Genomic DNA, 14873 nt, shown 5'->3' on the forward strand with positions numbered 1-14873 from the left:
CATAGGCGTCACGAGGGTCCCGGTCAGCAGATTTCCCAATGTAATTTCCAAGCGCCGCACTAAAGACACTGCACCCGTGTGCAGTGCGAGGGGTACTGACCCGGGAATATCCTGGCTCAGAACTGCAGTGGAAAAGCAGTACAGGTTGAGTATCCCGTATCCGAATATCCGTTATCTGAATTATTCCGAAAACCATACATTCCAGAAAGTGAACCAAAACATTTTTTTTTTGCTAAAAACTTACAGGGGACATCTGTAACCGCACTACTGAGGACATGATATGTAACTGCCATTATATATGTGCAAGACAATGACTGCTTGGCATTTAAATTCAGTGCCTGAGATTGTACACAAACTTTGTATCATGTTTTGAAACCTTGTTTTATGCACAAATAAAATGTATTTGTGTTTATATCAAGTGTTTGATGTATATGTACAACATAAATGCAAGATACCTCAAGATACATCATTAAAATATTAAAATATTCCGAAATACGGAATAATCCGTTATCCAAAATTCTCCTGACCCCGAGCATTTTGGATAAGGGATACTCAACCAGTATAACAGTGCTAAGTAATTTCCTGATTAATCTTCTTTTTGCTCTTGATTACTTGTAAGAGTTACTAAATAGTTTATAACAACAATAACAATTATTTGAATCACTAGTGGCTGAGGATCAATACAACGGACTAATACAATGGGGGCATTTTCCAAAAAAAATTGCAGTGTTTAATTATACATCTTTTTTTTTCAATTGATAATCTGTCAAAACATTGTTTTTTTATTAAACATTTAAAATAAAGTGAATTGACAAGTGGAAAATTGACTTCTCAGACGCTGACAATTATGCAGGTTGTAATAATATTATAGATTTCCTACTTTCCTAAAAAACTTAAAAACTATCGATTATATAAAAAGAAACTCTCTGCTATTTGCTCAATCACTGGAGGACATATTGACAACAGTCTTAAATATGGGAGAACTGTCATGGCTGGGTCAATGGCCACCACGTGCAGTCTTGTTTCATACAGACAAAGAAATCAATTCTTCTTTTAATGTGTTACTTTTTAATATTTATACCATACTTGCCAACTCTATTTGAAAGGATGGGAGGCTAACAAAATTCTGGGGGGACCTCACAAACAGGCAAGTTCACCTAATTTCAGTCTCTGCCACCTGCCTGTCTACCCGTTTAGCAAGTAAAGTGGGCAATATGGGCCACCAATGATTCAACTCTCATTTAATTGTGTCATCATAGCCACGTTCCCTGTGGGATCACCACGTCGGGCCCCAGACCACCACACTGGGGGCAAGCCCAGCACCAAAGTAAGCTGCTGGGCTGCCCCCAGCCCCTGTGCACCCCTCCAGCCCCCGTCCGCGAGGTAAATGGATGCCACACACAGGCATCCATTCACCTCCTCCCTGCCTGTGCTGCTGTCTGAACAGTACAGCAGACAGCAGCGGAGGCTGTGTGCGCCCCCCAGCCAACCTCCATGTTGACCGCAGAATGCTATGGTCCGGATGTTGGGCTTCCCTCATTTCTGTAAACGGGAGCCGCGTCAGATGACCCAGCACACCCGTTTATACTGCCCACTACCCAGATCCTGCCTGTGTTCTACCCTGGTCAGGACCTGGGTAGAAGTCCCATGTAAAGGGAACCAGGTTAACCCCTTTTACACGCCGCTGACCCGGGTCCATGAGGTAAATACCCGGGTTTTTGCGGCGTTGTAAAAAGGGTATTACAAAGTTCTTTACCAAAGGAGTCAGCATACTTTTTACTCCACAGGACCAAACAGACGAAAGCTTATAAATTAAAGAAGACTCTTGTTTGTACAGTCAGCAAATTATTCGGATAATAGCTCATAAAACTAGAAAGGGTTTAGCTAACACCTAAATAAGACTGTATGCAAAAAGTTAAAGGTTTCATTGAGACAATTATGTAGGCTGTGATAGAACATTTAGGGGGATATTCAATCACCTGCAGCCATCAACTGATGGGGGAGACGGCTGTGGGGCCCAATCCAATGCTGTCTTCCTCAACAGCATTTAACAGGGGATCTCGCAGTACGAGCCCAACTTCACAAGCAGCTTCCAGACTGCAGTTAGCCGATTCCCGGCCACTTCTCGCGGCCCCACCCCTTTCTCGTCCCATGGCAGGCGGGACATTGAATCCCGCCTGCAATTTCTCGGTCAAGCTGACAGCCGTGACCCCACATTGAATAACCCCCCTTAGTATAGAGACTATAATGGTTAAAGTGTTCCAAGAGAAAGAGTTATATATTTGATTGCAAATGCATTTGTTACTTGTTACTTTGTTGCCAAGCTCAAAGCAGCTATAACTGAAGCTCAAAGCAGCTATAACTGCACTTGTTAACTGTTTTCCCATTGACAGTATTAACAAAGGTTGAGTGTAATAAACCATTTGGATACTGTTAAAGAGGCCTGCAAAACCAAAGTAGGGACATCGTTGGCATGAGAGAGTTCCAGTTCTAAATGTATTCTGTTTGTCAAGGTTTCTTTATAATTTGTGAATTGTAATTTGTGCCAGAGAATTTGTGGTTTCCTTTGTTGTAATTTAATAAAATGTTTTTGCAAAATCTGTAAAGAACCTCTGCTCTGTTAAAAGAATGAGAAGACACAACTAAGAATTATGCGCTGACACCCGCTGATCCCTCTGACCGCACTGCATTTGGGGGATACTTAATATTTGCGGCTAAACCCCAAAAACGGGTTGTATACTCTTTCTTAAAGGTATTTAATGTAATAACCATACCAGAGGTATATTATGCTATGAAACGCAACAAACTACTGTATGTTGTTTATTAAGTTATACAGAATACTACAATACATCTACGGCTGTTGGACTCACACCCCATTACATCCGGCAGATGGTACTAAGGGGAGCCACATGTTAGACAATATAAGATGTTAGGAGCATTCATAAATCATAGTCAGTGGACGAGCCGAGGTCGAGATACCGTAAAGCAATATTTCAGGGTGGAGTAGCAGACAAGGGAGATCCAAATATCGTAGTCAGTCACCATAGCCAGGGTCAGATTCATGTGAGGTCAATCAGGGAGCTGTAGCCAGAAACACAAGAAGACTTTCAATAATCCAGCCCAGACTGCTGGGTCAGATTCCATTAAAAAGTCTGAGACCCAGAAGTTTTAATAACTGCAGGGGACTAATCAGACACTAGCTCCAGGTAAGCAGTTTGTGCCGGCCCCTAACTCACTGATAAATACGTGGCGTAACAATGGTGCCGTAGACCCCGCCGTGGCTTGGAGGAGCCAGCGCCGGTGGGGTCTGCTGGGCACATTGCACAAGCTGCCATATAGTTACGAGCAGCTCAGTGAAAGGGAAGACGGTGGTTCCCGCCCGAAGTGCTGACAAGCAGCCCTGCTCCCGCCCACAGCACTGACATCCCGGCTCCTGCCCGCAGTGCTGTCAAGCATCCATGACTCCTACCAACAGCCGCATGTGGATGTATGTATATATGTCAGTAGGGGGTGTTGGGGGGCGCACCAGAGACTTTTTGGCTGGGGGGGGCACAATATTTCAAGTTACGCCACTGAATACTATATAACCATTTAGCAGTATTATTACCATTCTAATGTATTAATCCCCCCTTCCAATTACTGAGTAACCTCAATAGATCAGCAATACTACTGACCCCACAATAATAGCAATTATATAATTATAGTTCTAAACAGTAAGTTTACAAAAGTAGGCACCTTAATTACATGACTAACTGCCACCTTCTAGCCACTGTTCTGGGCTTTGGTATCTAGGATTAGCAGCGGACTGGCCTCTAGAGTTACCCCTATGTGTGAGGTTACTGTGTACTTACTGGCATTTAGATGTGATGCCACAGCCAGGCCATGCATCTGACAAATCTGAAAGAAAGATTGTGCAATTAGGGGCTATTTTTTCATTTCATGTTTCCTGCATATATAAGAAAACTGGCACAGTCCACAATCTCCAAAATACAATCCATCTGGCTGTATAAACAAATAATAATAATAAAAAAAAAAAAAATATATATATATATATATATATGTATATATATTACCCAATTGTGGTGTGGCGCCTAACACTTATAATTATTGTCCATATGTATGGTGATCCAGCTGCCATGATGAAGCAACAGTAGATGTTCATCCAATATTTGTTTATTTGATCCTTCAGCAAATTGTACCAGGCAAAACAGCAATATAGAAACGTCGCTACGCGTTTCGTCTAGACAGAATTTATCAGGGGAACTGTTTTATATCTTTAAATAATAATTGATGCTCAAAATCTCCTCCAGGGAAGGTTAGCATACAGGCTAACCTTCCCTGGAGGAGATAGAGGTCTTTGTGAGAGACCCATTTTTATTGCTGTTACTATTTCTGAATGCGCAGATATCCACCTTTATTACTGGTATAGACAAATAGCACTTACAGGGAAGGCATGTTAGAGGCGTTTGAAACCTATATGGTTTATCACACTTATATGTCACAGCGCATAATTATCAGAATCAATTCTTGAGGATTTAGGGGAAGTTCGGAGTAAAGAATTGTTCCCGTTTCCATAGAGAATAAGGATCCTTATAAATAACTTTCCTCAGAATGGTTCTGAGCATCAGTTATTATTTAAAGATATAAAACAGTTCCCCTGATGAATTCTGTCTAGACGAAACGCGTAGGGACATTTCTATATTGCTGTTTTGCCTGGTACAGCTTGCTGAAGAATCAAATAAACAAATATTGGATGAACATTTCCTGTTGCTTCACCATATATATGGACAATAATTATAAGTGTTAGGCGCCACACCACAATTGGGTAATATATTTGTTGTTGGTTTGTTCCCTAGCCCTCAGGGGACACTGTAGTAAGGCACTCATTTACTTGATTTATACATTTGTATAGAGCGCGAGGTGGAATATTGGGAATATATATATATATATATATATATATATATATATATATATATATATATACTGTATAATGTATTTTCTGCCCTTATGCTGTCAGCTGCCGCTGGTGCCTTCTAAAGGTATTGATAGATTGCGATAAGAACAAACAGCGGCACTCTGAGGTCTTGGTAAAAAAACTTTAGTGACGTGTCACCAAGACCTCTGAGTGCCGCTGTTTGTTCTTATCGCATTCTATCTATCTATCTATCTATCGTGTGTGTGTGTATCGTGAACAGGCACTCCTTCCAACGTCATACAATATCACTGGCGCCTTTACAGCATAAAACGCATGTATACCATAGGACAGGTGCGGCACTCAGTTATAGAAATAATAAAGGAGACAACTGCATGTCTAGATGCAACTAGACATGCAGTTGACTACTTTATTATTTCTATAACTGAGTGCCGCACCTGTGCAATGGTATGTATATATATATATATATATATATATATATATATAGAGAGAGAGACAGAGACAGAGACAGAGAGACAGAGACAGACTTGTAAAATAAAACCAAAGTTGTTTAGACACAGTCTAGCATGCATGCAGGCAATCGATGGTGAAGCAAACGCATAATCTTAATACAGTAAAAGGCCTGGTACAGTTGCAGGAAATGTAGAGGCATAAGCATACTGCAGTATTAATGTATTAGAAGGGGTGTACAGTTATACTCCACCTGCAGCCACATCACTGGTATACGAATCACACCACTCTGAAGTAAGACATTAGTGGGGAAAGCTTCTTATTGCAGGTGGAGATCTAGGAGAGGAAGCAATGGGAAGTGTAGGAAGCCTCTTCCAATTTGGACTGAATCAATGTTAAATGGGGCCATCATGCTGAGATATATACGGTGGCCTGTATAACCAGGTTTGTGGATTGCCCACTTCCCTGAGAGGTGTCTATTCTCCAGAGTACAGAATCTCCCCAAAACTGAGCAATCTCCAGGACATTCCTGGTAAGTAGACAAGTGTCATATATCGGAATTCTCTACTTACCTGGTCTGGGGAACGTCAGGTCCAGCCTCCACTTCTGACAGGTCAACTTCCCACCAGATTTCGCCATTTTCAGTACTTCAAAATAAAAATATAATAATTACCACTGAAATTAGCTAAACATAAATAACATGGGGAACCCATCTTAGGTCATATTATTCCTTTCTTCAGCAATTTTACCAACTCCTAATATTCATTTTTATGTAGCCCAACAGGGTCTCATTATTGCATTATGGTGCAGTTGAGAAGAAATATGGTAAGGAGTATTGTGGTGCCCCACTCCGGAGTATTGTGTTGGCGCCCCTTTGTTTTGGGCCTGGCCCTGTAACTGCAGCCAATGCTGCCTAAAGAACCCTGACCTAACAGGGACTGCGGGGGTTAATATTCCCCCTGGTTGCTAGGTGACTGCAGCACCTATGAGGAAGCACCAGCAGGGCACTAGGGCCCCATTTGTCCCTGTTCTGACCCTGCTCCATCAGAGCCGGAAGTCCAAGGCTGGAGCGATGGGAGGAGACAGCTCATGAAGAGGACGTGGTTGGAGTGGAGCCGAGTGGCTACTACATCGGAGTCTCGTGGCTACCGTCCTATGCAGAAGATAATCACACAAAAAAGAACGAACCCTGTTAAAGAGTTTAAAGAACCCCAGAAAATTTGAGGAACCGCCATTCCACAAGCTAAAGCCAGTCAGGAGTCCATCATGGCCATAGCCTGTGCATTACTGGAAGTGATTAAGACAATCAGAAAAGTGAACACGGAAGATGGCAACGCAAAACCAGTAGAAGTAATTGACGACAGTGGGATGCCCCATGAGGGTCAGGACAACGCCCCAACACTCAAAGAAGGCCTGTATGCCCATAGACCTCAAGAAGATCCGTAAGAGGAGGTCCGCCTGAAGTGCTTCAGAACACAATGAGAGCGTCTAGTGTAATAAATACGATGGATAGATCACAAACCAAGAAGACTCTCAGGTTGTGTATTGTGGTTCAATGTGCCACGTGGGTATGGAATCAATAAATGCGCGGATAACATACATTATACCGACATTCAAAATGCCAATCCTGAAAACAGTTTCTGGAGTATGAGAAGTGGCAAAGTTGTGGAGTTCGAGCTAGCGAATGGGAAGAAAGGCATCAAGGCTGTCAACGTGACCGGTCCAAATGGAATCATGGTGCAAAGCAACAGATCTGCCACAGAGCAATACCAACATTAGCGCTATCCGTGTTATAAAGAGTCTCCACCTTACTACTGGCAAGACTACCGGCACAGCGGAAACAGATAGCAAACAATGCAAGTAAACAGCAAGATTGAAAGGCTTAACACCAATCCTCCTCGACATGAACAGATGCCCCGCCCACCAGAACTTGACATACCGAAGCAACGTGAACTGTTGGGAGAAAGGGAGAAACCGGTTGTGTGGAGTGAGACAGTACAGCAAAATCTGCAATGGATAGCTAGGCCTCAGCTTTCCCCTGAATCAAAGCAGGAGTACACCCAAGAATGGAAGATACAGGTTACCCGGCAGCAAACCTCAGGCAGACAGATGCCAGTGCAACTGACCAGAAAAGGTGTCCTGAAGTTGTGGTCCACATGGCCGTGACACAGACGGTGGAGCCATTGGAAGCCACTCAGAGCTAGCCATGCCACCACCTGAACCTAAGGCCTCTGTGGAAAACCCAAAGACAGCTGAGAAGGCCAACAACCATTCCAATGAAAAGAAACCTGTTACAGATCAGGAGTATACAACGATTACAGGAAAAGAGTTTGAATTTCATAACCAGCAGGCTATACAGAGGTCCATCAGATGTCATAAAGGTGCACCACGTGCATAGTGCAGATCACACACCGTGATATTGGGTACCATCCGCAGAGGGATGGGAGTCCTGTGTCAGGGGGATGGATGCCCCAGTGAACACACTCTAGCTATTTACTGTAGGTGACAGTACAAAAATGGTAGCAATGCATATACTTGTTCATTAGTTTCGTTTGATTGCCGTAAAGTATTTTAAGTTGTTTGAATTTATGCAATATTTCAAAGTCTTTAGCTCAGGACTTGGAGTAATTTTAGTATGCGTGGGGACACACATAATTCCATCAGAAAATATATGGTGTCCCACTCTGGTGGCGCCCCTTTGTCTTGGGCCTGGCCCTGTAACTGCAGCTAACACTGCCTAAAGAACCCTGACCTAACAGGGACTGCAAGGGTTAAAATTCCCCCTGGTTGGTAGGTGACTGCAGCACCTGTGAGGAAGCACCAGCAGGGCACTGAGACCCCATTTACCCCTGTTCTGACCCTATTTCAGCAGAGATGGAAGTCCAAGGCTGGAGCGATGGGAGGAGACAGCTCACAATGAGGATGTGGGTGGAGTGGAGGAGAGCGCGCTTTCTAGCAGCATGTACCTAGGCAGCTGTCACAGCGAAGGAGAAGTACCCCACCAAAGAGGAGACCCGGCGTGAGGGAGGATGGGGTCAGCAGGCGCTGATAGCGGAGTCTGGGGAACGCACACTACAGCCGGAGGTGCGGCTGACAGGAGCACTGCAGCACAGCGAGGGTACAGCGCAGAGAGGTTCCCAGCAAGAGGTGAGCCACTGACCCGGCTATGCAGCACTGGAAGTGAGGCATCTGACCCCCACAGGGATCAATTGGCATTCTGAGATGGCGGTAGCCCATTGTAGCCTATGGGCTACACACCGTACTGGTGCCAGGGCAGTGCAGTCAGCAGGGTCTGCAGAGGGTCAGTGCTAACCACGCATGTGCAGACCCCCGGCGCCTGGCTCAGCACATCACAGGGATGGGCTCTTATTGGAGCCCTGTCCCTGCGTGTCAGGGATGATACAGCCCGTAGTTAGGATCACATTTTACAATGGAAACCTGGGCGGCAATATTCCGCCCAGATTGCATTGTAAGTGTGATCCATGATAAATAGGCCCCTAAGTTACACTGCGCATGTGCTGTGATTGACAACAGTGACCGATTGGGTGAGCAGTGGCGTAACAATAGCCCCGCAGACCCCGGGGTCCCGGGGAGGTGCTGAGTTACGTGTGGGCGCTGGGGGTCTGCAGGGCTGTGGAAACGCTGCACTGCTCAGGAGTCAGGACCACCCTGCCTTACCCCTCAAATGTGCCACCGCTGCCAGGACCCACAAAGCTCCTCCTCTAATGTGCCGGAAGTCTCCTTGTTAAATGTGCCACCGCAGATGGGACCCGCAAATTTCCTTTCCTATGGTCCCAGCGCTTCTCCTGGCTGCTGTTAATAAAAATGACCATCACAAAATGGCTGCCCCCTTACAACAGACACTTTTTGAGGATGCTAGAGGAGGCGGCATCCTCAAACTGGGAAAAACTAAAATGCTGCCCTAGTAGAGATCTTTTGGTTTATGTTTAGACTACTTACATGACTTCCCTCTCCAGATGGGTTGCGTGGTCTTCAAAAACTCTGTTAGAAAATTTAAAATGTTAGAAGTGACAAATATTTCCTACCTGCCCAAATGTCACAACTTCAGGGACATTTACCTGTACTGAATAGACAAGACATTCAGTTATTGGCCATTATCCCCTCGGCCCCAAGTCACCATCTAGAGCTGTCACCACAGCTACCTGAAAAGGGACGTGGCCTAATTGAAAGGGGGCGTGGTCTTGTAAGTACACATTGGGCCTGATCCTAATCTGTTCAGTAAACTGCAAATCTTGCAGTTTACCCCGCTGCCTATTCCCCTCATTAACATGCGAGGATGTGTAACGAAGACGAGTGACCATCGCATGATTTCCCCTGCTTTTACAGATAAAAGTCAGTCTCAAATGAGTTTTATTTGTGTGTGCCAGGACGAAGACAGGGTGGGTCGCTGATGTCATGTGACATCAGCCGCCCACCTACAGCAGGTATTGGCCCACCCACGTACCCATGCAAATGCCCAGCATTGTCATGGGGGCACCCATGAAAAGCTGGGCAATCCCATGTCCCAGCACCACCTCCATCCCCATCCCTCCCTCCCCGCTGTGAACGATTGTGTAAATCGCTGATGCCGTTCACAGTTGGGGTTTGCACATGGGTCTGGCCCCCCTCCGCCCCCCCCTTCCCCCTCCATCCCTCCCCAGGCGGCAGCAGCAGCAGCGCGCACCTACAGCATGTGCTGTGCTGACAGCAGGCTCAGCATGAGCATCTCACTGACAGCGTGAGAGCACATGCTGAGCCTGCTGCCAGCACAGCACATGCTATAGGTGTGCTGCTGCTGCTGCTGCTGCTGCTGAGGGGGAAGGGGGGAAGGACAGACAATAATACTCCCCCTCGACTTTAGAGTGTTTTATCACCCCCCTAAACATTTTTGTGGCATGATCTAATTGCGAGGGGTGGCCATGCCCCCACGATTAGGCCACGCCCTTAAAATTTTACCTGGGCCCGGTATACCTCTCGACGGCTTTGCATGTCAGTATTATGTGCTGACTATTTCCTGTAGGAATTACTACATATACAATACCATATTCACCTGATTACAAGACTTTGAGCTGTGAAGTAAAAGAAAGAAGTATAACTTAGTTCCAATGTCAGGCTACCACCACCTGCATAACTACAATATATCACACAGAATCCAGTGCCAGACATTCCAGGCTGAGTATAGGTACCATGTATTACAAAGAGAGGACAGGTGAAATAAGCACTTACCTTCTGATATTAAGTAAACCTCATCCTGTAGTAATAGAAGAGCAGTCTGTAAGCAAGGGGGTAAATATATACATTGAAATAGAAACAATAGAACATACCTCCCAACCGTCCCCATTTTTGTGTGACAGTCCCGTTTTATTGGGTCTATCCTGCTGCACCAGCTGCGAGCAGCCCCATCCGCGGTGGAGGGTTGTTGGGCGTCACCCTGTCACTTGCTGCTATACTTAGTAGAGCAGTGGTGAACAGATGTTGTGCGTATGCACACAGCCAGTGGCGTAACTATAGCTCCGCAGCCCCCGCGGTGGCGGGGGGCGCAGAGAAATTGGGGGCGCCACCGGGGGGGGGGGGGGTGTCTGCGTCTCGCCCGGCTCTCTGCCGGGACCTGCCTGACCGTCACGGTCCCGGCCGGCTCCTGCTGCAATGAAAACTGCAGACAGTTTTCTGTCTGCAGTATGGGGGCAGCCATTTTCTAAGAGTCCGTTTTCGTTGTAGCAGCAGGAGCCGGCCGGGACCGTGACGGTCAGGAAGGTCCCGACAGAGAGCCGGGCGAGACGCAGACCGCGGGTAAGAAGGGGGGGCAGGTTAGGTGTGTGTGTGTGTGGGGGGGGGGGGCGCCGAATAAATGTGCGGCGGGGGGGGGGCGCTAAATAGTTAGTTACGCCCCTGCGCACAGCGTCTATTCATAAGAGACATAAGGGGTGGGGACAGGGTCAGTAGCTCACAGAGCGCTGGGCATGCCCCTAATAACAAAGATGCCTTGCAATATTGTCATTCATGTAAGGCCACACCCCTTTTTGGGCGCACGCGCAGCTGCACCGCTGCTCCGAGCACATATGTTGGAAGGTATGAAATAGGATACATGGTTAATTTACTTACATCATCCTCGTCAAGAGGGAAGTAGGCACAGCTACAACAGAAAGTACAGAGTTACTGTATGTTCACAACTAAGCAAAATATAACAATGTACAGTACAGTCATATCGCACAAGTGCGCTGCAGCAGGGGCTATTAACTCTGTGCAATTCAGTAGGGGCTTCTCAGTAAGTGGGCTTTACAGCAATTACAGCACCAAGATCCATAGGAGAGAGAAACTGGTATCAGCTATAACGTGGATCTCATTATTTATTTTACTGTATTTATTAACAGTTTCTTACATAGCGCAGCATATTCCGTTGCACTTTACAATAGGAGACAGTGATACAACAAACTGGATATTTACAGAAAGTCAAAGGTATGACACTATTACATACCAAAGGTACCACACACAGGTCATCTTCTTGTTCTTTCCTTGTATACTGACAGATAAAAACACAGCTATTATATTTATTTATTACCAGGTGTTTATATAGTGCACACATATTCCGCAGTGCTGTACATTCTCATCAGTCCCTGCCCCAGTGGAGCCTACAATTTATATTCCTTACTACAGTCACATATTTGTTCAATGAGCTCAGAGTAACTGAGAGTTGGGGGGGGGGGGGGGGGGGGGGGCACTACTTACCTAGTCTTATATAGTACACTTATATAGTACACAGTCTGTTATTGTCATTGCATGATGGTGATACCAGTAATTAGGGGGATGGATGGGTACTACCTACCAGGCGGTACCTATACCACTTATATAGTACACAGTCTGTTATTGTCATTGCATGATGGTGATACCAGTAATTAGTGGGGTGGATGGGTACTACCTACCAGGCGGTACTTACGCCACTTATATAGTATGCAGTCTGTTCTTGTCATTGCATGATGGTGATACCAGTAACTAGGGGGGTGGATGGTTACCACCATCCACCCCCCCTAATTACTGGTATTATGGTAATACCAGTAATTAGGGGGGGTGGATGGGTACTACCTACCATTCGGTACCTACACCACTTAGGGGGGTGGATGGGTACTACTAATATTTTGTTGCACAATGCTGGCAATACCAAAATCAGCCTTATTACCAGGAAGAGCCACAATGACAAATAAGCCCATAAAGCTAATATAATGTCATTACTATTATAATACCCAGTATAAGCTTGTTATATTATTTACATATTAAATACTATCAGCTGGCTACTATCAGTGTTTCCCAGACTTGGTCCTCAGGACCAGGGGCGGATTGGCCCGGCGGGAAACTGGGCCATTTTCCGGTGAGCCGGACCTGAGCTGGCGGCTTTCCCTCCTGGCTGGGCTGCTGATTTCCCCCCTGGCTGGGCTACAGACCATGCTACCACAGCGGTTAGTGGTCGCACTGACCAACTCCTGCCTGCCCAAAGTAAATATGGCCGCGGCTGGCTTTGACCGCTGTAAAGATGGCCGCTGGTCGCTCTTGGGTGACGTCACTGTGCACCCAAACACCCGGGACTGAGCGGCTGCAGCATGGCAGTGGGTGGAAGCAGCTGCAGCGGGGCAGTGGACGGAAGCGGCTGCATTGTGGCGGTGGGTGGAAGCTGCTGCAGCTGGTAAGTGGCGTTATTCTCCCCCCCCCCCTGCTCAGGACCCCACACTGATCACATTTCCCAGGTCACACTGCACCTGTGCTGTGTATCACCAGCTGTCACATTTTAACCATCCACAGGTGAATTGGAAAAAGGAGCTGTTTATCTCTCCTTATCACACTTGAATTTATCTCTTGTTAAGGCTTAATACATCTGCCCCAATATTGGTTCTGGAATCAGAGCAATGGTTACATTTAAACAAGTTACATTGTAAGTAACCAGCAAAGACCCAATTAATATAATATAACATTACATTCACTTTATTCCTACTTCAAGAAGGCCATATAGAAGTATTTTCCTATCTAAAGCATCTGGAATAAGAATTGATATGATTAATTAATTAATTACAGGCTATGATAATAATAATATTATCAATAAAGAAAAGGGTAAAAGTACAGGTAATACCTTAAGGCAGTGGTTCCCAAACTGTGTGCCTAGGCTCCCTGGGGTGCCTTGGAGCACTTGCGGGGGTGCCTCAGGTTGGTGGTCCAGAACCAATTCAAGTTATTTATTGCCAATGTAATAGGCAAAATCAGTGCTTGTGGCTTCCAATTAAGAATATGTGGGTAAACAGAAGTGAATCATGTTTCTCACCACATAAGTGGACCTAAGGAAAACATTTAAATCACAACTAATGTAATATTTTTCCTAAAATTAGTAACCAACTTTTGGCCTAGGGGTGCCGTGAAAAATATTCTGATACTTTAGGGTGCCATGATTCAAAACTTTTGGGAACCACTGCCTTAAGGTAAGAGAGGGGGGAAATATAGGAGGATTAAATAGGGAGTAAATAAAGGACAGGACCGGACCCTAAGACATCATACTCACAGTTTGATCGCACAAAGAAGTGAGGGCCTCACATCTCTAGCCTCTTTATCAAGGGGTTCCATTCCATTGTGATGTCAGAACATCCATATTGTACCAGCAGCAGCAGCAGCAGCAGCACTGGGGGTAGCTGATGTAAAGGGATAAAAAAATGCACCAGAACCTATACATAGAACGTAGTCATTCAGGGCTAACTGGCAAGTTACAGTTTTGGGAGCAAAACATATCTCTGGCCCATGCTAAAGTATTGGCGACCCATATTTTAAATAGAGTTGAAATGTATTTTATCATCAACATTAAAAAACACTCCACAATAACAACACTCAAATAACACAAAAATATCAATAATAAAGTCAAATAAATCCACCCAGAGATTTTTATATAAACTTTACAGATAAGCATTTATAGTCAGGGCAGGCACGCAACCTTTACCTCCACAGGGATAAACAAGCAAACAGCGCCATATATGTGTGGGATGAAGGCTCTAATTAAGACCCACTCGGTCCGCAGCAAATTTGCTGCGGGGACCTATTGTCGGGGTCAGCACAGTGGCGTAAGTTTGTCCCAGTTCCCAAGAGGCAAGATAAATATTGCCCCCCCCCCCCCCCCCCACACACACATACAGCGCCTTATATAAATATATTAGGTTATTCATAGCATCCTACGGGTGCTCTTTGCACCGTCGTGAGGGGCTCCGCCCCCTTAACCTGTAAACGGCTTTATTGCATAAAATATGGTTTAAGAAAAGTACTGTGTTAAAATGTCAATGACCATACACAGGAGCGTCATTTAGACTTGTTTGTACGGCAGCGTTTTTTAGCACGACTGCAATCAGGTCCAAACTTGGCATGCGAAGGAACCGCAATGCGCACACGTGTTCTACCCACACAAAGCGGATTGCCGCTGGGCGAGGGGTCTGTGCGAAGAAAGCATTCACAGAGTTCTTCGCTAGGA

The 14873-nt window shown here is 45.5% G+C and overlaps 1 protein-coding gene across 2 annotated transcripts; it reads right to left on the minus strand.

Annotated features, from left to right (window-relative positions):
• Window positions 1–2807: 2807 nt before the first annotated feature.
• LOC146079446 (uncharacterized) lies at window positions 2808–14018 on the minus strand. 2 transcript variants are annotated; one of them, XM_083186226.1, is made up of 9 exons: window positions 13923–14018; window positions 11859–11903; window positions 11486–11516; window positions 10610–10634; window positions 10434–10452; window positions 9344–9385; window positions 5956–6030; window positions 3852–3897; window positions 2808–3081 (listed from the first exon to the last, which is right to left on the minus strand). In XM_083186226.1, the coding sequence occupies exons 1-8, from the start codon at window positions 13982–13984 to the stop codon at window positions 3858–3860; spliced, it is 339 nt and encodes a 112-aa protein (XP_083042352.1). In that variant the 5' UTR covers window positions 13985–14018; the 3' UTR covers window positions 2808–3081; window positions 3852–3857. The 2 variants fall into 2 exon arrangements, with proteins under 2 accessions (XP_083042352.1, XP_083042351.1); XM_083186225.1 differs by having other exon boundaries at window positions 10610–10655.
• Window positions 14019–14873: the final 855 nt, after the last annotated feature.

Source organism: Crinia signifera, chromosome 5 (assembly GCF_055691185.1).
Source record: "Crinia signifera chromosome 5, ASM5569118v1, whole genome shotgun sequence".
NCBI classification, from domain to species: Eukaryota; Metazoa; Chordata; class Amphibia; order Anura; family Myobatrachidae; genus Crinia; species Crinia signifera.